This window comes from Podarcis raffonei, chromosome 3 (genome assembly GCF_027172205.1).
Source record: "Podarcis raffonei isolate rPodRaf1 chromosome 3, rPodRaf1.pri, whole genome shotgun sequence".
NCBI classification, from domain to species: Eukaryota; Metazoa; Chordata; class Lepidosauria; order Squamata; family Lacertidae; genus Podarcis; species Podarcis raffonei.
In genome coordinates, this window is record NC_070604.1 from 51,181,642 (window position 1) to 51,207,067 (window position 25,426).

General features: G+C 39.4%; 1 protein-coding gene across 3 annotated transcripts in view; it reads right to left on the reverse strand.

The window, feature by feature from the left end:
• Window positions 1-881: 881 nt before the first annotated feature.
• Window positions 882-25,426, reverse strand: part of HACE1 (HECT domain and ankyrin repeat containing E3 ubiquitin protein ligase 1) — a 33,334-nt gene continuing 8,789 nt past the window's right edge. Inside the window, exons 9-24 of one of the 3 annotated variants that reach the window (XM_053381548.1) lie at window positions 24,678-24,779; window positions 23,851-23,957; window positions 23,158-23,308; window positions 21,132-21,469; window positions 19,515-19,583; window positions 18,994-19,081; window positions 18,063-18,174; window positions 17,878-17,975; window positions 17,080-17,167; window positions 15,754-15,903; window positions 15,031-15,227; window positions 9,505-9,636; window positions 8,818-8,916; window positions 8,511-8,581; window positions 2,580-2,693; window positions 882-2,037 (exon numbers count right to left, since the gene is read on the reverse strand). In XM_053381548.1, coding sequence (XP_053237523.1) covers window positions 1,935-2,037; window positions 2,580-2,693; window positions 8,511-8,581; window positions 8,818-8,916; window positions 9,505-9,636; window positions 15,031-15,227; window positions 15,754-15,903; window positions 17,080-17,167; window positions 17,878-17,975; window positions 18,063-18,174; window positions 18,994-19,081; window positions 19,515-19,583; window positions 21,132-21,469; window positions 23,158-23,308; window positions 23,851-23,957; window positions 24,678-24,779 — 2,019 coding nt within the window. In that variant the 3' untranslated portion in view covers window positions 882-1,934. Of the gene's footprint in view, window positions 2,038-2,579; window positions 2,694-8,510; window positions 8,582-8,817; window positions 8,917-9,504; window positions 9,637-15,030; window positions 15,228-15,753; window positions 15,904-17,079; window positions 17,168-17,877; window positions 18,175-18,993; window positions 19,082-19,514; window positions 19,584-21,131; window positions 21,470-23,061; window positions 23,309-23,850; window positions 23,958-24,677; window positions 24,780-25,426 lie in introns of all 3 variants that reach the window. The other 2 variants (XM_053381547.1, XM_053381546.1) reach the window with 2 other exon arrangements.

Consider the following 25,426-nt stretch of genomic DNA (forward strand, 5'->3'; position numbering starts at 1 on the left):
AGCAGCTCATTTCACTGGAACCTCAGTAGGCTGCAGAACACGCAAGTTAGGGAAAGCTGGTTTAGAGAAAGATGCAGCAATTCTCTATGAAAAAGATACAAATTGTTGCTGGCATCCGTCTGTCTCAAGAGACAATGGAGTGGACTTCAGGGGGGGGTGAAGTCAAACCGCTGTGTAAGCAGCACCGAAGTGACCTTCCCAGGGTGCAATCCTAGGCAGTGTGTATGGAGGCCTCACAGATGTGGTCCAAGGGAAAGCAGAGCACGACATTTGGCACCAGCTTGGTGGCAGGAGTTGAAGGAAGAAGGCATACAAGATGCCATCCAACCATCTTAAAGTCCTCTTACAGTGGTATCTCCGGTTGCAGATGGGATCCGTTCTCCGTCCGCTCAGATCCCGAGGTTTCCGCAACCTGAGGACCGCTTTTGCGCATGTGCAGACTGCTTCTGCACATGCGTGCAGGGCGAAACCCGGTAAAATACTTCTGGGTTTGCCGCGCGCACATCCCAAAGTTTACATAACCAGAGGGTTACATAAACGGAGGTACGACTGTACTTGGGAACCATCCTACTCATTCTTCCAAGTGCAGTCTTGGTCACCTGCCCCAAAGTCCTGACTTAACAGCACCATTTATACCCCAAGTCATTTATTGGAAAGTAAATTCCACTGACACAAAGGGAATGTGCTTTCTGGTTAATATGTTTAAGATATCAGGAGAAAGGTGTCAAACACTTGTTAGGTCCTAGGCCTTTATTTATTTTGTGCTCTGCTATAGAAACTACTCAAAACCTGTCTGTTTATTTAAATAAGCAGATATGAAACTTTGAAGAGCATCTAAATAAGCATGGACAGACTCACAAACATGACCAATCAGTAGTAAGTTACAATAAAATATTTAACTTTAATGCATACTTTTCACACAGCTCAGGCCTGAGAAATGTATCGTCCAAATAAAAGGATTCATTCCTTTAAAATATATACAAACTCTGGAGGGGCATGAAGTCACTGACGCTTCAGTGGTGCTTGAATAGTGTTGTACATCTGAAGTGTAGAATATAAATTATATTCCCCCCCCCGAAGTTAAACTTCTTTGCTGACAACAGAACAGTCTTTTAAAAATGTTTAGATCGGTATTAAAATACTATAAAGCTAAAAAACTTTTTTTGTGACAGTTTCATTAAGGTAAACAGAACAAAAAATACATCAGATTTGGTATTTTGCATCATAGTTTTTTGAACTTTCTGTACAATGCTCCCTAGAGAAAAATAAATAAATGGCATTTTTTTTTCCATGCAAGATAATGCATGGTCAAAGGCAGCGGCTGAGATTTTGCACCAGTTCCCCCCGTGCTTATTATTTTTATTTCAATGAAATAGATTGGGCTTAGTGCATTGGCTCTCAAACTGCCCTTTAACTGTGACCCATAGACAAGGCCACAGGAAGTACATATCCAATACAAATCTATGGCGCAAACTAGTGACTGAGTGGCAGCATTGAAAGTTCCTGGTGGCCACGTCTGAGAAATCCTGACCCACCAAGTATATACCAGATTGCAGCCCTCATGAGTAATTGGCCTTTGAGTAGGAGGGAAAGCACCAAGTTGAAAGATCTGATAAAGAGCAGGCAGAATCATAATGGGGGAAACCTCATATTTGAGAGATGAAAGGGAAAAGTATGACATGCTTAATACAGAACTCCCATTTAAAAAGTGAAGCTAGAATGTACTCGGTATACCATGAAACAGCTATCTCAAGATCAGGATGAGATACAGGAAGAGGGAAAACTGGATGAATTGCAATGGAAGTCAATCCCGCTCACGGACTGCGAAATCAAGTTGTTTTCCAATCAACATCATCTTCTTATTGACAGGTTGTTAGATTAATTTCTGCCACTCTGAATTCCACATCGGTAATCAGAGGGGTTGTCTGACTTCATTATGCCATCGTATAACCGTAGCTTCCGCAGTGTAACGCCACAAGAAGCCTGTCCTTAAGGATCTCTTTTTGGGGGTACTCGGGCAACTTCAGCATGTTGATACTAAAACGAAAGAAGAAAGCATCCCTTTAAGAATATGCAATCTGGAAGGAAACATTTGTCTTGCACAAGATAATCAACGCTAAACACCGCACTCTCAAATCTGCATTCAGATCCCAAAGCCTTGAAAATGAAGTTTACAGGGAGAAAACGCGCTGCTGCATTGCAGTCCCCCTTAGTATTCAGATGTTCTCCAGGTGGGGGGAAAAGACATTTCTCTTAGCTTAAAAGAAAAAGAAAAGCAATATAGCAATTTAACATGAAGTATCCTTTAGTGAGATTGTACTGCTGCCCATTAAAACTATACAACAAGTTTGATTTCTTTCTTCAACAGTGTGGAAGAAATAATTGAAACACCTATAGCTTATGACTAGAACAACCAGATCTGCTTTGGCTAATGATACTGACCAGAGGCATTTCTCTGATGAGCTTATACGAAGATATAATTCTGATCTTGAAGAATTCTTGCCACTCTCAACCAAAGGAAAACAAATGAAAAACAAAGGGATGTTCTCAATGCATTTAAATGAGGCTATTTAACCTACCATGTGCTTGATGTTGGTAGAAGATTTGGGGTATATGGCACAGCAGCAATTGTGAAATTTTGCAATCCACTACCACCCATTATGTGGGCAAAGCCACCATGGGGCACCCTGGAACTAGAAACACAAATAAGGCATTAAAATTGATGTTAAAAAATTATTTACTGTAGTTACGAGTATGCATGTTAGATATACTATCAGTATGTATTAAAATTCTGTCAATTGCAGCCTGTTTCTGCAATACAAGTTACAGTGTGTGGGTCGGCCTTCCCAAACTGCTGCTCCCCCCAAAATGGCTGGAGACAGAGAGTTGTAGCATCTGCAGGGCACCAAACTGGGGAAGGCTAGCCTGGATCAAGGCCGCTAAGAGGAGAACTAGACAGAAAGGTGCGCAGAAGGGTGCTCAAAGTTAGGATGGAGGCAAGGTCATATGCAGAAGCCCTGCCCCATATGTCCTACATTCACTGGGCTCCTACTCCCTCAACTCAGATCCTAACTTTCCCCTTTTTAAAAAAAGGAGATGTGCAAAGCGCTTGAACATGAGTAGAGTCCTCTGTGAAATTAGTATCCCCAATAAATTAGAGCAAATGCCTGAGTACATCTTTAGCTGAGGCAAAAATAGCAACCTGATGTCAAACTAATGCGTAGCTATATTTCTCAGTAGCCTTCAGGAATGTGGGGGTGGGGAACATAATGTCCCAGGAGAGGGAACCTTACAGAGATTGCTATTTTTTGCTGGCAACCCTGTGTTCCTTATCATATGCAGGTCAACCTATTATCATTCCCTCATTATATTAAAACCAGTCAACAGATTCCTAATAATTTCCTATGCAAAGGCCTCGGTTTTGTACAGAGCTAAAATTCACATTTTAGCTTCCAGCGGAACTACGAAAGTTAGCTAAGCATCCTGTTATATCACTGCAAGCAAACAAATAAGACCTTCAAATACCCCCGAAGTGAAGTACTAACTAGTATCCAATGCAAAGGTTTCACATGAAATAGAAACTGGAATGCAAGATTTCCAGGTTTCAAAACTAAATTTTAACATGAGCTTGCTTTTAAAAAACGCAGCAAAGCAATAAACTTTGCAAGAGAGTTCACAAGGCAGGACTGAAAATGGATTTCATTTTCACCTCATAGATGCATTTAGGAACATACAGAATTAAACATAAAAACTGGGTATTTGTTTTCCTCACAAGAAATATTTAGAAATATTTCACCCTTAATCATCAACAAAGTCTTCTTTTAAGAAAAATGTTGCATTAGGCATCCTGCAGTTTTCTCCTCCTATGACTTATTTTAGTTAAGTTCAGCAATGGTTTCATATCTGAACTCTTGAAGAGTTGGAATTTCAGCAGCTGGTATTGCTTTTGTATATTTAGTTTTACAGATGCATCTCATAGATGCTTTTAATTACGGTATTTTTACATCATTCACTCTAGGAGCCCAGGGCTCCTAGAGATGTTACCTTAATTGACACATCACAAAGGGTTTTGTATTTATTTAAAAACATGTCTGTGCCACTTTTTCAAATGTTGGCTCACAGATAAAACATAGGATTATTTTTCATCACTGTCCCATATGCACAGAATGACAGGATCAGAACCCACAGCACAACCAACATTTATTTGTTATGTTTGTGGTCCTTTCATCCTCCCAAAGGGAGCCCAGGGCAACACACATACAATCCAACACAGTAGCAAAATAAAATGTTTGAAAACACTCACATAAAACCTGAAATAAAACAATACAGCAAGGTTTAGTTTAGTTCCAAACTGAACATGATTTAGTCCCAGAACTTCCTGTTTTGTCTGTTTGATTACCCTTTTAGTTATACTGCCAGAAAGCAACAATTCAGTTGTGGATACACTACAAGTATCTTTTTTTAGTAAAGAATGAAGCCAAGCATCATCTGTGCTTTCCTACAATCTCCTCATTTTCCTTCGGTGCTCCCTTTTATACCTGTTGTCATAAAAAGCTTTTATTTCCTATCTGTCTGGTTTCTTGCTTCCAATCATGAGGTTTTTAAAAAAGATGATCTACATGAATTTGCTTTTTCAATTCCTTCCTGGCTTACGTTGCATCTGAGAAAAAGTTGGTTGCCATATGTGCCGTGTTTAATCCCCATTTGGAAGATGTTCACTTTGAAACGGTTTTACAGCTTCATCACCATTCTGGCATCCCTTTATGGATATGGATGTGTGTGTGCATTCCTAATTGGGATACAAGTCTCTCTTATCTCAACCTTTATTTCAGGCACTTTAAATAACCTCCACAGCCTTTCCCAATAAACAGCTCCAATTCACCACATAATATATTCATTCTAAAACAGTAACATATTCAAGCATTCCTTCTCTTGAGAAGTGCCAGCAAAAATATATTCCGCAAGTTTATCTGTTCTGGATGATGCCGAAATCTGATAAGGAGCTGAAGGTGTGTGTGTGTTTGTGTGTGGGGGAGAGAGAGAGAGAGAGAGAGAGAGAGAGAGAGAGAGAGAGAGAGAGAGAGTGTTTTGCTTCTTTTCTAAAACACCTCCTTACACTTTCTAAGACAGGCCCAGGGAACCTGTGGTCCTCATGAAATTTTTCAAGCAAATAGGGGAAACCTGAAGTGAAATAAAGGGATGGAGCAATAAAAGAAAGAGGTAGAAGACACCCCACTGCCAATTTCAGCCCTTGACAGAATACCCTCAAGAGAATATGGGCCCTGACATGGAAGGGGGAAAGTTTTCCCGTTCCTGTTCTACAGCATAACCCAATAAAATCTTTCCACTATGACAAAGATTCCTCATCCCCAGTTCTACAAGCCTTGCTTATTTCACACTTTTAATGCTATTTTTGTCTAGAAGCAATTACCTTCTTCTTCCTTTTTTTTCTCTGCTGGCTATACAGATGCTTAAAGAGTCACAACACTTGGGTGGGGGGCATTATTAGGCAATGGTCTATTATAATAATCCTTAAGCATTTCATTTTTAATGCAAACAAGCATTTGGGTGCCCTTTTCTTAATTTTTTTTTTTACCACATATTTGCATGGTGGTGGTGGTGCAGCAGCAGCAGCATCCCACACTGGATTGCATTGTGACCTAGTAGCAGAAGTTCAATCAGGTTCCTATTTCATACATTAGAAGTCATGTACAAACAGCAGGTCATTGTTAGAGGATGGTCTATGGAAACTAAGCCATGGGTCTTTTGTTCCATGCCCCACATCTCCAACCCTAACCCTTCCCCACTGTAAAACTATTTCTTTAAAAAAAACAACCAGGGTAATTAGGCATGCTACAAACTACAGTGCTGGTAAGACAACCTGCAATTCTAATTCATCCAGAGACATTTGTTTTAGTTTTAAATTGTACATAAGCTGTCATTCTTTTCAACACATCACTGGTCGGTTTGAGGGGCCAATCCACACACAGTTTACTGGGCCCAGACAATCCAGGTGACTCAGCATAGCTCAGAGTAAACCCAAGAGAAGGTTTTTCCCCCTCTGAAAGACAGTCTAAATTTGCAACTATATATATAGATTTGCAACCATATATATAGATTAGCTTATGTTTTGATTTTTCTGTTGTTTAATAGATGGGTTGCAATAGGCAGAGGGCTTGAGAGAATGAAACCATAAGCCAAATCACCTGGCCAGGTACACAGTTTCTTTCACCTGTCACTGATCAAGGTGTTGGTTTTTTTGTAAAATTCCACTCCATAGCTAAATGCACCAACTGTTAACACGTAGCTATGCAAAAGGAAACTTGAGTTTGTAGCACCATATTGAAGAAAAAACCCACAATACCATTGCAACTAGGCAATTAGTTGGTACTAATAAAATCCCAAAAAGCAAAAAATAACCAAAGGCTACTGGATATCTTCTGCTGACATTTATAGGGAGGAAGCAAACTTATGCCAGAATGCATATGAAACAGAGCAGCCTTCTAAAACTCTAAAGTCAAATGCATCCCCATGCTACTATTATATCCACAGTGGAATTACACTCTTATTACATGTGACGTAACAAAAATTAAAAGAAAGAGAAGCACAAGATATGCTTAGGACACTTCTGCAAAATAATTCCTATCATTGTTATTATCATAGATCAATAAAATTAATTTGATGGTTTCTGGCTGCAAAAGGAAATTTGATTGCTCTGTCAAGTGGCACTAAACGTTTACTCAGGTTTTAGGATAAACTTACGATCCAGATGCTGAACAGAGAGAGCCAAGCAGCTAATAGCAGATCTGGACACAATTCATAGTTAAACACGCACATACACAGCTTTTAGAAGGCAATTTAAATGGGTTACAGGAAGACAGGCTTGACAAACATCAAGAAAAACTTGTCACACACGACACACAGGATTTACAAATGTGATTTTGCTTATACTGAAAATAAGCCAAACCTCTTCACAGACAAATTCAGCGTAGTGGAAGCTTAGAATATTTTTAGGATAGGGGGTGTAACTTCATTCCTCATCAATAATGAAGTCATAACTCACTGTTCATAAGTAGATTTATAAATATGCTTTATAAACAGTCAATTTATTAATGACCTCACAGAAAGCTTGCTCAACATTAATCAGATCTACATTTCATGTTTGAAACATGAAATATGACAATCCCCTTTTTGATCTCTTGGTCCTGTTGTCTTAAATGAAAACAGATGCCTAACACATTTCAGATACCAAATGCATAACAAAAGAACATGTTTTAAAAATAGCTTTTTATAAGCAATTATAGTAGACCAACGACCCAAGAAGACAGTATGTGAAATACATGATTCCACCAATAGACTCTACATGGGGTGGGTGTAAGTATATAAGAACCAGGGCTATCGCAAGAAAGGGAGGTTAACTCTTTTCCCTCACTCAACAAAACTGCAAACAACAACAACCTACAAAATTCCAGCCCCCTGCTGCTATATTCCACAGAAAGGAAGTTGCATTAAGTGATCTTAAATGGGCCCTCTCATAGTTGCTCCTTAATAAAGCAACAGGAGAGGAGGAGACCAGAAACGAGAAATGTAATAATGCATTTCAATATCACCTAGCAACCCTAAGTTATTTCACATTCAGCGGCTCCAAGGTCCAGTGATTTCTCACTCTGCTAAAACCTGGTTGGCCTCTTTAGTCACTTGTAGTCTTTTCCATCAAATGTGAATAAGCTTGTGTAATAACAACAACAACAACAACAACAACAACAACAACAACAACAACGTAAAGCTTGATTTCATGCTAGCAAGTGGACCACTGAACCAAAGGAAGAGGAGTTATATGAATTAATAAAAATGGAGCTTTATGGGTTGGAGAGAAACCAAGAAGACGAAAGACTGAAAGAACAGTTTTCCCTATTAACAGCAGTGAAACAACTTCAGCCACAAAGTCTAGAAAAAATTTCACAAGTTTCCTAAGGCCTTTCTTACTGCTACAAGAGCAGGTAACACAGGCTGCAACGCTAATATTACTTACCTGGGCATAAGCCTCATTAAAGTAAATAGGAGTTATGTCTGAGCAGACATGGTGAGGATTTCAGTGCTATGTGAAAAGCATGTTATCAACCAAATATTTGGTTGTTCCTCAAGGAAGAGGCCCCAAAGCACATTTATTCAGTTGCCAGAATACTAAAACTAGAACTTGGTTTTGTTGAAACAGGATTGGTAATAACTCCAAAAAAGAGAAAAGCTGTTAAGTATGCATATGATGCAGAATTAATCCATGGGGGTTACAAAAGTTGATGGCAGAAAATTTTCAACCACTTGACTAAGGATTAATCAGCCATGATGTTGGCACGTAAGTAAGATGGTGGACATTTCAGACCTGACAATCAATATGCCATTGAGTAGATATGACTGAATGAATTATATGACACAACTCTGTGTATTATAAAGTATCTTCAATGAATGACTATCTGAAATATTACCAATAAATGTTACAAAAGGGTACTCACCTCCCAGTGACAAACTGCAACAACAATACTCGCTCCTCCTGACTCAGTTCTTCTACAACTTCCCAAAACCACTAGATGAAGAAAACATATTTTAAAAAATCTAAGCTAGTTTCTTTTTCAACTGTACACTAGCCAAAAGATGGACATGCTTATACATTTGATGTTTTAAGTTATGGAAATTAATAACTGCTTGATTCAAATAACTTGGTTATGCATCATTCTCACAATACTATTTTAACCCAAAAGTTAGTCTCTGAAACACACAATTGTTATCTAATTGCCCGTATCCAGTTCATGGAGATCTTACCTGAATAACAGTGTCATCTCTTTCATAACCACTTGTATATTCTGTATTTTTGATCCAGTCACTGACATCAATTTCTGGCATGCCTGAAAGCAGCAGTTCCTTCAAAAAAAAGAAGATAACCAAACCAAAATTGTGAATTTGCCAGGCAATTTTAATTTGAAAACAGCTGGTGTTAACCTGATACAATTTTAAGCTGGGTGAGGGTTTTTTTTAAAAAAAAAAGAGCTCCAATACTATTTCAAATATTGTTACTATGATCCAAAATAGGGGGCATTGCAAACAAATAAATGTTTCCATTAATGGATACAGAAGTTCAGAGTCACATAAACTGAACCAGATTTTGAGGGTTTAAAGAAAAACCGAGTTGCATAAAACACTGTACCCATCTCTAACAAAATTAAGTGAAATGCTGAACCATGCTTTTCTTCAATGGTCAGTCAGCTGATGCCAGCCCCCTGCATTATCAGGTGAGGGGGTTGGGAACCTTGCAGTGCACGAGCAGAGGGAAATAGATTAAAACTGCTCTCTTCCCCATTCTACGAACAGAAGCCTTGCTACCAGCTGAGCGACACGGCTGGATGCAATCCTGAAACCAGATAGCTTCAATACCATCCAATTACAGACATTATGGCTGTTCTATCACACTGAATGCTATCTGACACGACTTAGATGGACCATTTTACTTACCAGTTCATATTCATCAAATAACTGTATCAGAGAAGGTGGAATGAACATATGGAAGCCTTGGAGAAATGCATTTATTTGAGGCTGAATGGCTCTTGTCATTCGAAGTTCAGTAACAAGTTGAACGTATTCTGCCTGAAAAGGTATATAGTTATGTGACACATACAAATCAAATCCAATTTGACCAGAATTTCAGTGCTTTATTCGCTCATCTGAAACCAGTTCTGGTCAATCTGTAATCTAGAAAGGCGAAAAAGTTAGAGGAAAAAATTAAGAATGTGTTTGGTACAAGGTTTCCAAAGAAGGCCGTTAAATACTGGGGGACAAAGTCTTGTGAAGCCCACTTATTTGACATGTATTTACAGACTTCTTTGGAATTATAACTGTTTTGGAATTAAAACATTAACTTATTTAACAACATGGTTAGCAACTATTTAGACAGTAACATTTATTATACTGTTTTAGATGCCTGCTAAAAACTTTTATTTGAAGACTTTCAAGATGCAATTTAGTTTTTTTTTTATTTTGCTGATTTCATCTGTGTACATAAGTGATAACTTTATATAGTTATATATATGTGTGCATATATATATATATATATATATATATATATATTGCTTAGAATTTTATTTAGAAAAAATTACAATGAACTACAATGGTACCTTGGTTTAGAAACTTAATCTGTTCCGGAAGCCTGTTCTAAAAACCAAAGCGTTCTTAAACCAAGGCGTGCTTTCCCATAGCAGCGGGGGACTCAATTTACACTCAACAGGAAGTGGAACATATTCTGCTTCCAAGGCAAAGTTCACAAACCAAAACACCTTCTTCCAGGTTTGCAGCGTTCTTAATCCAAGTTGTTCATAAACTAAGCTGTTCTTAAACCAAAGTACCACTGTACATAGCAGTTATGATCCAATTATCAGAATACTGAAGGGAAAACTTTGGTGAGTGTATTGCATACCTATGATTGTTAGCATACTTATGGTTCTATTATACTTCTCTCTCTGCACATGTGTAGAGCTTCAGTTGCACAGACGCCATTAAATAGTTTTTCGCACTGTTTTCTACCAAGTTCCGTTTGTACACTTCCCAATTCTCTCTTCCCCTCTGCTCAAACCTCTCACCACTGCCTGATGGGTCTTAGAGTAGAAAGTTTCTCAGTGGCCAGTCGGAAACCCAGCACTGAAGCCTAGCTTGATGTGGGCAGATTGGTCCCCAGTGCCTAATGAACGGGCGGTTCTTCCCTTTCTTCTATAAGGGTCTTTGTTGTTAATAAACCTGGAAAGCGCTTGATTTGAAGCAAGCAGAATTATATCAATTTGAGGAGGTTTACTGTGTCCTCATGAACATTTACGCTTGTCACAAACAAAGCACAGTAACTCTGACGGCACTGTAATAATAACAGCAATGTATGGGGAGCTTACAAAGCAGCGTAAGCTTTAAAAGGCAGCTGCATTAAAAGAGCTTACTGCCCAAGCTCCAACAGAGGAGATGGAAGGAACAGGCAACCAAAGCATAACGGAGAGAGATGTGTAAGCTGGCTTTTTCAGAAATAATTCCATTGTACAGGTAGTATAGAATTATTATTATTATTATTATTATTATTATTATTATTATTATTGATTTTATTATCTATACCCTGCCCATCTGGCTGGGTTTCCCAAGCCACTGAGCAGCTTACAGCACATATGAAACGTAATAAAACGTCAAACATCAAAAACTTCCCAATACAGGGCTGCCTTCAGATGTCTTCTAAAAGTTGTGTAGTTCTTTATCTCCTTGACATCTTATGGGAGGGTGTTCTACAGGGCGGGCGCCACTGCCGAGAAGGCCTTCTGCCTGGATCCCTGTAACCAGTGCTTTTTTTCTGGGGGGATGCAGGGGTACACATGCCCCTAAACATTTTGTGAATCTCTGTACTTTTGTCCATTTACTTTATTTACTTTTCCCGATTTGAACTACAGTATAAAATGGTGATTTTCTTGAGTCAAAATGAGAGTACCTCTAAACATTTTTTTAAGAGAAAAGCAATGCCTGTAACTACACTTCTCGCAGTGAGAGAACTGCCAGAAGACCCTCAGAGGTGGACCTCAGTGTCCGGGCTGAGCAATGGGCGTGGAGACACTCATTCAGGTATACTGGGCCAAGGCCATTTAGGGATTTAAAGGTCAGCACTAACACTTTGAATTGTGCTCGGAAACGTACTGGGAACCAGTGAATATCCTTAAGGAACAGTGTTATATGGTCCTGGAGGCCCAGTCACCAGTCTCAGGGTTCTGTGCCCATCCTCTGAATGTGAATTTAGGCAAGTTGCACTCATATAATTGGTTCACCCTTTCCCCTATCAACTCATGAAAGGATTTATCCGCACAAACACCTGCATGGAACCCCAAATATTACTCTCTCCTCTTTTTGAGCAGCATATTTTCTACCCTATTCTTCAGATGAGCCAAATTATCTTCTAACCCCGCCTACCCCCAAACAAACCAATTAATCACATACAGCAGGAAAGGCATACAAAATTCTAGTAAGATGTAACATTTATCCATAGACCCAGATAAATGCATTGGCAGCTCAAAGGTGCATGTACTGTACATGCAAGCTCACATATACCTATTTGCATTTTTGTAAGACTCAACCACTATCTGTTTTGTCATAAAAGTATACCATGTTCTGAACATTTGTGGAGATCCCCAGAGGCCCAGTTCTATAATCAACAGGATGTTCACATTTTAAGAACATCTGTATTTCAAACCTGTTAAAAATGTGAACACTTTTGAAAAAATATTTGAACAGCTTAACAGGTGCTGAGGCAAGCTATTTGAAGGTATGCAGGACCTAATTTGAAAAGATATGAAAATCCCTGAAGTCATACAATTCTGGCTTATACTTTAAAAATATTTTACTCCTTTTTACCATGCCCAAAATAAGTTCCAAAGGAAAAGAATCACGAGGCAGGATAAAGACAGAGCCAAAAGTGCTGAACTAAAGCTATGGGGGTCCATGCCGAACTTAATGCTGCGTTTTTGCTGCATCTGACCTATATATGAGGCAGGTTCTTCAGGGGAAAGCAAATACTGAAACAGAGACAAGTATTCCTCATCTATTCTGCTACTGCTGCATAATGCACGTAACACCTCTCTTCCTCGTGTTGCAGATTTACAAGTCATTGCAATTTAAGCTTCCTCAAGTATTGTGAATGTAACTACCGATGTCTTTATCAGGCAGTGACATAGCAACAACCCCCAGTAGCTTGGTCCAACAGCTAATTACAAAAGAGCATGAGACAAAAATTGTACAGAGGTTCCTACTGCTAAAATGCAAATGGCGTGCTTAGGATTTTACTGCGTTCAGACTGAACATTATACAAATCTGGTGTGCCTACAACCACCATAGTCAGCGACCACAGATCCAAACAGCACTAAAGTTATTACTGGAGGCCACCACCCATGCGGAACAGCAAGATATGAATCTTCAAATCTGCAGTGAGATTAATAATAATAATAATAATAATCTATTATTTATACCTCACACATCCGGCTGGGTTTCCCCAGCCACTCTGGGCGGCTCCCAACAGATTAAAAACAGAATAGGATGGAAGGGATGTTTGTAGGGATATATAAAGGCCATTTCCAGAAGTCTTTCAGTGCTGAGAGTCACATTACTAACAGGTCCCAACAACTATACAGACCCTAAGGTTGGTATCCAACAGACGCATTCTGTCCCAGCAAGAATTTCCACTTGCACAAAGGAATTTACATCCTTTCCCCTACCCACACATTCCCTAAATCTGTTCAAGAGGCTCCCCCAACCCTCCAGAGCAGATCTGAGGAGGGCACAGGGCACAGGCTGCATGCGGGGAGACAATGTCCCACTGCCCAAGTGAAAATCCTTGCAGTAAGAGAAGAAGTTCACTGAATTCTGCCCAGTGGCGGAGGAAGCCACTCAGGCGCCAGGGACCCATAGGGGTGGGGCACACTGCAGGGCCTCCAGTGTCTGCCTGCCTCCTCCCACTCAGCCACCCTATAGCTGGGGGGGAGGCAGCGGGCAAACAGTTTTGGCAGCGCGGAGCCTGAGCACACCCAAGCCACCGCGTCTCTCCCAGGAGAGACACATGGCTCAGGCTCGCTGCAGGCGCCGCGGTGAGTGCCGCCTGGCATTTTGTCACCCCCCTCAGTGGTGACACCTGGGGCGAACCGCACCCACCGCACCCCCCTTCCTCCCCCCCTGATTCCACCCTTAGAATTTAAGGGCAACACTGAAGTCCAGTTGTTAAGAACAGAAGCCAAGTCAATAGCCCCACTCGTCCAGCATCCTGTTCTCACAGAGGCCAACCAGATGCCTTTGGGAAGTGAGCAAGCAAGACCTGAGCGTGACAGCACTCTACACACCTATGATGCTCAGCAACCAATATTCAGAAGCAGACTACTTCTGACAGTGGAGGTAGAGCATAGACATCACGGGCAGCGGCTAGTAGTGGTAGTTTGATGCACCACATTCACCCTTCCTCACAAACATGCAGTCTTATAAATACTGGAAGCAAGGACAATATTTGACTTTTTTCCCAGGTACTCTACAACGTAACTCTTCAACGACTGGAATATTCATCTTCATGCACAATGTGGGGAATAGTAGTCTACTTGGCTACCATAAAATGTTAAAAAGATCAAGGCACAGGATAGCACAAACAGGTATTACCTGCACAAAACTCTCTTTTGTTTCAACAGAAATTAGCGTCCTGCATTATGAAAGCATCCAAAGCGCCAAAAACACAACCAAGTGACACCAAGTGGCCGTTGGCTAACATGTCAGGTGGGTATTCTAAAAAGATTCAGCATGGAAATGTAAAACCAAAATGGATATCCACGCACAGAGATCTTCCTGAGAAGGATATTTAGGCAGAAAACATGGTGCCCTTTTGCCTGGGAGTAAGTCCCATGAACTCAATAGGACTTGCTTCTGAGCGATTGTGTGCATTGGGTATGGTTACTCAGTAGTGAAGTAGAGATACTCTGTGCATGCTCAGAGGTTCTTAATTCACATTAAGGACATGAAGAGTCCCTAACTAAACCACAGCAAGGCCCAGATGAAGTTAAGCCCTCTACACTGGCAGCTTTTCTAGAATGTGCTAGGGTTCTTCTGATGTTTGTTAAAAACATCTCTCTTTACTCAGACTTCCCCCAATGATTCCCTTCAGTTGTCCTATATTTTCTGATTGTATCTGTGGCATGTGAGTTTCAGATGATGATTTTAATGAATGTGGCAAGTGGTATAGAAATGTTTCTGAACAAGCTGCTACAGGCTCATCCAGTGGGCTTGCTTCAAGAAATTCAGATCATACTATGTACCTGTGCCTCCAATGTTGCTTTGCTTCAGTCTTCTGGAGAGGTCAAAATAGGACAGGAGGACAATCTCAGTAATAGGTACTGTTTTACTCAGGGCACATTGTACTTCATGGAAAACCAGCCTGCTGCCACAGGTCTCAGCTAGAAAGGGTCAAGAGGCATCAAATGCAAATATCTTACTCACTTTGTTTTCCTGTGTGACAATTATACTTGCACCCCCTGGTTTCAAAGGCACTTCCTCCATTGCTCCAAACACATCCGTCTCAACAGAAAAGGTCAGCTCCAGCCCCAAGTCACTGATGTCATTATCTAGAATCCACTGCAAGTTCTTGCCATACTCTGGATCAATAGATGCCACGTCTTGGTAGTTTACAGGAATGCCTTGGAAAAACGCAAAGAAAAATCCCTTCATGCCTGCTAGTTCAGGAACCGTTTTTGCTGTGTTCTGTTTTATTTGTGGCAAAGCACTGCCATCTACAGACACACTGAAACAGTGCAGGACAGCAGGGATAGCAGATATATAACAGCCATATAATCCATAAACAAATCTTTTCTGGTAAACTGTTAATTTAGCAGCTGCTCTGATTTTCCCATTCATTCCAAAAGGTGTGAATTTGACCCAATAGTTTAGCAAGTTAAATTAAAAAGCCAAAACAAATCTAAAAGGAGGACGGGGGCAGACATGAAGCATGTTTTCATTTTTTTTAAAAAAAAAGTTCCGTTGCAAATTGCTGCTCAGGTCCACAGCATCCCTGTTAGTACAGGAGGGTCTTTATAACAACCTAACTCTTGCTGAGCTCAGGAACGGGGTAAGAATGAAATTTAAATACAGTGCAAGACATCTCTTTAGCCAGACTGCATGATACACTGCACATCACGAGAAGATTCAAGACTGCTGGAACCATACCAAGAATATGCTTGTAGAATGACCTTGTGAAGTAAATGTTGACCAGCTGTCTGTGATTCAGTGCTAAGCCCAAGATCTGTCCAGCAAATCTGAAGTAGTTCAAGTGATCAGGATTTACAGAAGAGTTGCTATTTGGCTGGAAAGTGGTTCCTATTGTCAAAAAAATGTAAGTATTAGGTTTCACTTACAGGCTTTCAGGCTGTCTAAAACACTAACATTTGATTTGTTTTCTGTAATTCAGCATCAGTACAAAAGAAAATGTGGCCTGCAAAATTCCACTTTTTAAAAAAAATGCAGTTAAAAATTAAATAAAATAAATTTGAGAAATATAACCTTAATTTCTATCATACAGTCATACCTTGGTTTTCAAACAGCCTAGTTCTCGAATATTTTGGCTCGCAAACAATCAAAACCCAGAAGTAAGTTTTCCTGTTTCCAGACATTCTTTTGGAAGCCGAATGTCCGCTGGGGCTTCCGATTGGCCGCAGGAGCTTCCTGCAGCCAATCAGAAGCCACACTTTGGTTTTTGAACACTTCCAGAACGGATTCCGTTCGACTTCCAAGGTACTACTGTAAATTTAATTTCACTCTGAAGATACCTTTTATTAAAAACAATCGGCAGTATCCAATGTTAGTACAATGATTTTCATTTGTGCAACAGAACTTTTCCTCCCTATCTGCTCCCAACATGTGCTCTGCAAATTAGCACTGGAGGATTTTGGGAACCCCAGAACAGACTGTGGGGAAATATAGGAAGAGGACATTTCATTGCTTAGCCAGAAGCCCTCACATTAATGGAACAACTTTGTTGGACATCACCCAATGTTTGCTTGTTGCCAACGTATTATTCCTTCTCCTACATCTCCATTTTCACAAAAACGATCCTAGTGTCAGAATTATTTTATTAGGTATTACACAAAACTATCTGTTCCACCTTCAGACCGAGAACACATAGTCCAGGAAATTGATCAATAAGCCAAATGGAGCTTTTGGCTGAAGGTTGGCAATTTGACCTTGAAACTGTAGGGTGTTAAAGCAGCAATTTTTGGGAAACCGTGGTGAGCTGCGGTTTAAAGAAAAAAAGTAAGGAATATAATTGAATACATGTAAAAATTTAAAAATATAAATCTAGCACGGATGAATGTTTAATCTCAAAACCCTCTCCTTTATACATTAGGAAGTGAACTCTTTTAAAAGGCTCATACTTACACTTTTTGAGAGCCAAATGTAAAATTCTGAGAGTTTTAGATTATTTCTGGCACAGTCTTGGTTTGCTGTTCATGATTAGCTTCGAGCTATTGTAAGAGAAAGGAGATTCCAACCTACCATCAGCTGATTGAGTAAAAAGGCCATAATCTGGGTTAACTATCTCATTGGATAAGATATCAAACCACTCACGTACCACGCCTTGACCCTGGATGCAAAACACAAGGTGAAATACTTCAGATAGAGTTTTGTATATTCGTTTTTCTGTCCTATTTTTTCTGTCCTATTTTTTCTGTCCTATACTTTTCTGTTAAAAATATCAATTCATATAATGTATTTTTGTAAGAGAAAAAAAGCCCATCAGGTCTTGTGATCCTTCTTAAGAAACATGGCTCAAATTTTTACACTGTGTTATCCTGCCCAGCACATTTCTGTATGTCTTGGTATAGGACAGGCATCCCCAAACTCGGCCCTCCAGCTGTTTTGGGACTACAATTCCCATCATCCCTAGCTAACAGGACCAGTGGTCAGGGATGATGGGAATCGTAGTCCCAAAACATCTGGAGGGCCGAGTTTGGGGGTGACTGGTATAGAAAATGGTGAATCAATACTCGCAAGGGTCTGCAAACTACTATCACGAACAATTGTGCTGTTCACAACCAACAGCAAAAGCCCTAAAAGTGATACACTATTCTTCTGATAAGCATTTACTCTGCAAGGTCTTTGCTTTCAGACATTTTCCTGTCTTGATCTACCTACATCAGAGCCTGGCATATCCATCAGTGAGCAAACAGGTCCAGGTAGGTTTTCCTCCCTACTTAGCTTAGACTTGCTATGAGAGTTTCAGAACTGCTATCCTATTTTAAAATGCATCTCATAAAAACGATGCTTTTACACATTATATACAATTACACTCACCATGCCTTCTTCGCCATGGAAACGGACAGCAATTCCCTGTTTCAGCTTTGCACAATTTGCTTTAGATACAACTTCGCAGCTGCTCCTAAAAATAGAATCTAAATATGAAAACCAATTAATTCCTTTACTTTTGTCTGCACAGAAGGGTTTTGAATGGAGAGGATGGCTCGAGTGAAATTCCTTACCTCTGTGGACCAGCAGAATATCATTTTCATTCACTGGCCTATGAACCATGTCCGAGTCTGGCTGCCCTGAATGCAAGTGCTCATAAAACCATTCACAGCGATCTTTAAAGGGCTAAGTGGAGGAAAAACACACACACAAGATCAAGTGTGTCAGATGTATCATGAAACAGGAAGGAATTAAAGGGTTAAACCGAGTAATAGGCCAGGATCCAGAAGAGCCTTTCTTTGTGTTAGTCCAGTGGAATTTTTGACTGATTCTCTTAACAACTTGGGATAGCAATAGGCCAAAGATACTTTTGAAAACTTCCTCAGTTTACAAAGGTATTTTCCTAGTGGTATAGCAGGCTGATGCTCAAAGCTCCCGTAGGCATGCAGTACACTGAATCCAGTTCAATTAAAATCTCAGGTCAGGATAATTCACTGAATAACAAGTCTTCCTCTCTCAACCAAGGTTCCTCATCTGGGAAAAACATGTAACTTACAATGCTTTCTTTCACACAACATTATAATGAAAGACAGGACCGTAAAGAATTTTGTTCATTTGAATTGAAGTATATATGCTTTAAAAATTAAATTTACTTCAGAATATAGATATGGCTAGCTTTTCAGCAAGTCAATATGGCTCAGTCTCCCAGAGGTGTGAAATGGGAATAGTCTCTCTCTCTCTCTCTCTCTCTCTCTCTCTCTCTCTCTCAACAAGATGTAAATAATAAAATTAAACTATTGTTATCAGTCATCATTTTTGCAATCAGTGGATTAGATTTACCAATAAACCTAAATGAAGGTGAATAGCATATTTATAAATTTACCTTCATTTCTGGCTTCTAACCCACATGGTTTTTTGCAAACTGAAATATGTACCTTTAATATATATGTTTTAGAAATTGAGCCACAGATTGTAATACACATTAAATATGTTTTCAACACTCACTTGTGCTTTTATGATGTGCATGAATCTGGACATGAGTTCAGGACACTCAAGAAGAAAGTGGAAGTGATCAAAAATAATTTTGGGATTTCTGGAAAAAAAGATTAAGATTAAGAAACGTGCCCAGTTTTGAAGAAATTATGATTCCACTTAATCATGCACACATTACGGAGGGTGTGCAAATATCACTCCTGTGATTCCAAAAGAGTAAGTGCTCACAAATGAAATAATAGCACAGAAATAGACGGAAGTGGCTGACTTCCGTTTCGTCCTGAATATAAAACAAATGTGATAAGAGATCTAATGGTAGTGCACATATTACGAAAATGATAACTCTCACATTCAATGCTACCCTATGGTGAACTATAGCATTCAGATCAGCAGACTAATGTATGGAGTAGTACTGGAATATGAAGCATGGTGTTTTATACAACACACCAAGTTACACAAACTCAGTCCATTAGACTGAAGTTTTTAATCTCATGGGAAATATTTCATGAAAATGTTAATTTCTGGTGACATACCGGTTTACAAAGCATTTAAGAACATTGTCATGTTTGCAGACAAACTCTATGAAGCGAGGAGATGTCATTCTGCAATAAAAAAAATCAGATTAACAAAGTATCCAAATCTAAAGACAACAACCCGTCACAGAATTATCTTTTCCAGGAGGCAATCCAAACAATTTAGTCTGCAGCAGCTTTCTTAAAATCACTCATTTCAGATTAGAGAAGCTGTTTTTATAGGGGGGGCTCAACCTCCTGCAGCAATCAAACAAAAGATATAATTTTATCAAGCATCAGACCCTGAACAAGACAGAGTCTCAAACTTTAATACAGTAACACAGGATTATAGTGAGCATGCAATGGGAACCAACACCACATAAATCACACTGAGTTCTTTAGAGAGAAAACAATGTGCAAATGTCTCCTGTAGCCTCCAGTTACTATGGCTTCAGACATTTGGACCAGAAATTGTAGTGGTTTAGTGACTCTCCTTCACTAAACCACTAAAATTTAAAAATGCTTCCCATCCACCCCAGCCAATTGTTTGAACCCTGAAAGTTGTTCAAAAAAATGAAACAAAAAAGCCTTGAGCGCTAGTTTTTATTTCCAACAATATTCTAGAATTCTGCTGGCATCACATTCGACTGAACATACATGGATGGTTCTAATTTGGGCCCTGGAAGTACAGGAATCCTAACATCTACAGAGCAGATATGCAGAGTATGTTTTTCTGACCTTGCATTCCAGTGATATAGATAACAGAAAGGCCATCTGCTCAGCTTTCCACAATACATGAAAAAATGGGAAGATACATACTTTTCCCTGAGGCACTGCAGAAGTGAAAAATCACTAACACATTCCTATGCAGTCAGGCCTGCATTTCCTTAGTCTCATAATTGGTCTAGATCGGTCCTACATGAGAAAGGCTAATTAGTGTAACTATCATTTTCTTTGTAGTAACAGTAAAAGTTTACACAAGCCAATTTGTAATTTAAGTTATCCGATGACTCCTTTTGTCAAAGATACCTGCTGTCCATAAAAGAGGGCTGTTACTTGCTGGACTGCCAGCTTTTTATTGAAGGTGCCTTTTTCTCTTCTCAAATAAAAAGCCAGAACCAATGTTTCAGCTTACACAACACTTTCTGTAAAGGTCCTGTCTCGTGCCTGTGCTGGAAAAACTATAGTCCATGAAGCAACAACCAGTGTAATGAAAAACTTTAATGAGGTTCAGCCAATTTGGGGAGAATTAGAATCTGGAAAGCTGTGATGGATGGTAGGAATTGTTAGGAATGGCTGGTCCAAAAAAGTAGGAAGCTGCAGGAAGCTACTAGAACCTGCACAAAATGACTTATTGCTACACCATGATTGCTGAAAGCTTCATGAAGGCCTATTGTACCCCAGGAAAGAGAAAGCTGTGACCTTCCAGATGTTGTTGGACTATAAATACAATAATCCCTGAACACCAGCCATACTGGCCAGGACTGGAGTCCAACAAAATCTAGAACTTGGCTTCCCATCCCTTTTCTAACCTCAGGTTTACAGCCAACCTTTCAGTCTTTTTTTTTTTTTTTTAAAGAAAGCATTATGGATCTGGAATGTGTCAAAGAAAAGGTGTGCAAGCCTGAGGCTTCTTACCCTTGAGGCATCTGACAGGAGCAACACATATAAAATGCTTGAATGACAGCACTCAGCCGGTTTGCTGTCACGGAAATAACATCCTGGCAATCTGCATAAGCTTCTTGCGTACTGCCAACTTCATACATTTTAGGGTCCCCCATGTCCATAGGTAATGCTGTGCTCTTCTCTGATGTGGCAACATCAAATATATGTGTAGGAGTGCCATCTTGTTGATCTGGTCCCTTTTGCTTCAGTAAAATAGAAGTGATATTGGCAGAGTCTCTTTTGTTTTTCATCAGCTCTGCAGATATTAGAGCTAACCATTCATCTAATGAGTGCCAGAGTAATTCCAGAGGCTGCAAAGCACAAGAGAAACTGAATTTAAAGCAGACCAATAGATGTATTTGCAGATTACTATAGGGAAGCTATTAGGATTCTAGTAAAGCTATATTTTTTAAAAATGAAACAAGTTTTCTCCCATATCCTCAATCTCTATGGAGCATCTGCAAAGGAAAATAGTCAATTTGATTAAAAGCCATGCTGACATTATGGTTTTGCCAAAAAAAATCATTTCATATTGTTACTAATAATTAGTACGCAGACAACTACTAAGCAGTTAGACAGGCTACAGAGATCCCCAAAGGTATAAATCAAGTCTTCATTATGGGTTATGCTGGTTTTATGAACACCACGCCCTGCACCAGATGAGAGCCAGAATCCTGTCATAGCCTTGAATAGACCACAGACCAGAACTTAAAGTTAGCACAAGGTAAGAAGTGACCAGGACAAACTCCTACCACTTTAAATATTTCCCTTTTTCTGTGAATAGGCTTGAGGTTTCGCAGAAAGAATGCCAGAGCAAAATTTCAGAAAACATTACTTTAAAGATTTAGAGGGGAATGTAAGCTTCCTTATTTTATACTTCAGATTTCTTCGGTATTCACTCCTAAACAAAATTCTAATTTTTTATGTGAAAAGACCATTTTTTTATCGAATTCCTATCCAATTGTGTTTCTAGGAGAAAGTTATTTTTGCCTATTCCTCTTGTTTTCCTATAGTTTTGCACGGTGTAACTTTTTACATTTACTTTCTCCCTCCCTTGCTGGTTTTTTCTCTTTCCCCCCCTAAGATTTTAAACTCGCAGACAAGATAATCTGCCACCCGTGAGTCTTGCTGACCTAATGATAAGCTTATTCCTATGTAATACTAACTAACATAGCAGTTCATATGTTTTGAGTGTGCTCAAAAACTGTGTAGTCCCCATAGACAAATTTGGCAACAGGTTTTGGTGGCCTATAATTATATCCATATTAACGGTTGTATGAAGAAATATTGCAGTTGCCATACTTGTATCTTATGTGTCACTAAATATAACAGGGAAAGAGGCAAAAAGAGGATTGACTTCCACCATAGCAAATATGGGGACAGTATTTGAAGCCTATTGAGTAAGAAAACTCTTGTGATAAAGATTGTCCATGTGGCTGTGGTACCCACACATCTCTCAGACGCTGCAAAGAGCAGCAGCTCTCCTTCCACTCATACATGTGCGAGAAAACGACCTTAGATTTTATGTAAAGGGGAAAAAGAGATCCATAACTAAAAAGGTCTACAGTTTAGCAACAAGGTCATGACCTCAGTAGACCCACTTCTTCAGTCTCTCTATAAACACAACATGAGGGGTTTTCAGAAAAATCAAGCACACAAAATTCCAAGTGTTTCCTAAAGTAAGGCTATCATATCAATCACACTTCAGCAGAAGCAATGATATTTATAAAATTAGGACTGGGGTATGCAATTTCTAGGACACTCCGTATCATGCTACACAGGATGATCTTGAGGGAAATAAAATGAGAAACATTTTGAAATATATGGCAATCAGTTAAGTTAAGCATTGATTATAAAGAAAAAGCAAGTGGTCCCAACTTAAAATGGGTATCAATAAACTTACGTCCTCCTCATGAGATGCCTGATTAATGAATGCATGCTTTGTGAAATTCATCTCTTTAAGGTCTATCTTCCTAATAACGTCAACTACTTTTCTGACCTTGAACACTTGGCTTCTTGGAGTTTTATTTCCATTGTACCCCATGTCATTTCCATTATTTGGAGTGGATGGCCCAAGTCGAAAGACATGACAAAATATCCTCACGATTCTCAGCAGGCTCTTCATTTGAGCTTCGTAATTACTTGACAAGCTGGAAAGCACAAGCCACGAAATGCTTCAGTATAATGGAGAGACTTCCTTATGACCCAAATCAAAATCTTCAAAATAGCTACAGCCACAGACCCGTCAATTCTCCACTGGCACAGCACCGCAGCTCTGCTCTTCAGCCTATCAATTGTTTAGACGTCTTGTTTTGTTCCCTCAACTCCGCATTTTATAAACAGGGAATTTAGGTCATGGGAGCAGGCCACCCAATGAACTGCCATACTATTTTCCCTTTCCAAATGACCATGGGGCAGGGGGAGTGACACAGGCATAAACGGTACATCTTACGTATCCACGTACACAAATGCCACCAATGTAGTTGCACATTCGGTGGGCATGGTTTGTTTCTTCTGGCTGACAGCAGCAAAGACTTAAGAAGGTTAAGCAAGTTAGTTAGCACCTTTCAACCTATGTTTAAGTAAATGTGCTTTGGTGGGAGTTAAAATATTCTGTCGCAGGAGAAAAACCACACACACACATAGAGGAAACATAAGAGAATAAATTATTTGTGGTGAGGGCCCAACTTACCTGAGTAGTTTGTGACCATTTGTTGTAGCCACCTCAGCAAGACTAGTCAAAATTTTAAGGTACTGGTTTTCATTCTGCTGAGACAAGTGTTCTAGGACTTGCCGTAACTAGATACAGGGTGGGGGGGGGGAACAGTCACAAATTTTTTGAACACACCAGACAGTAACTTAAAATGTTAAATCAACCAACCAATGTCAACCAATAATTTCTAACACAAGTAGGGCTATCACCAAACTGCTATAGTTTTTAAAGTATTATATGGGATGCGGCAATGTTTGAGCATCTCACCAGACACACGAGGGCAATTAAATGCATAACTAAAAGAGACATCTTCCAAGAACTGTGGACCTCTTTCTTTAACTATGTTAACGACCAAAATCAAGACCTATTATACCAACTGCTCAATCCTCCTGGTGGAGAGGTTACAATAAGTACCGTATTTTTTGCACCATAACACTCACTTTTTTCCTCCTAGAAAGTAAGGGGAAATGTCTGTGCGTGTTATGGAGGGAATACCTACGGGTGGCATGCCTACGGATTTTCCTCCTCTAAAAACTATGTGCGTGTTATGGTCGGGTGCGTGTTATAGAGCGAAAAATACGGTAATATGTTTGGACACTGAATCTGTAAGCTTATGTCTAAAGTCAATGGATAGAGCAAACACTATTAGATGTAATACTGGATAAGTGGTTAATAGTTCTTGTTTTTGTATTTGTTTAAAAACCATTAAACCTTTTTTTTAATTAAAAAAACTGCTGTAATTTGTAAAACCTAACTGATTAACACATTGGGTTGGAGACTAAACATCAGAAGATAACTGAATTCACCATGTTTTCTCTAAGTTCTTCATTCTGTGTCATTTGAATAATTGTTTGGAAAAGTCTAGGATGATGCTGTATCAGGATTTCGCAAGTCTCTCCATAGCCACCCTGAAAAAGAGAGGATTTTTATTTAAGCAATAATTTAAATTACATCCTTCATAACTGAAATACATTATTAAATGAAATGCAAACATAAATACAATTTTAAAGGGGTATGCTGCAAGGAAGCAAGATCAATTAAAAAAAAACAATAGAAGTGAAAAATAGGGGTAAGTGTTCTAGACTCACATCTCAATATTGAAGCTTCCCTTTTCAATTCTTAGGGAAGTCCATTTGTGTGAGAGAATACAGAGGCGCAGATCAAATAATGTATTTTAGGGTGGGAAGAGGAGGCAAGGACCCATTAGCACAATTTGTGCTTGTTTCCTACCACATAAATAACTTCTACTTCTACCTTATAGAACTTTCTATTGTGAAAGCTAAACAACTTGGCTCCCCAAAGAAAACACACCTTACTTATAGACCTGCTTGCGCACTGAGATAAGCAGGTGTGGCCCTCTTGGTGGTACCACAACCCTTAGAAATTCATCTCCAGAACACCTAGGAAATGTGGAGCAGCCTTCCTAAGGAGATACAGCAGATGATGTCTATGTTTTCTACACATGCTAAAAACATGCTTGTTGATCCAGGCATTTGCCAACTAGAGGATACTGAAGATTTTGTTTTATGGTGATTACTATTGTGATTGTGGTTGT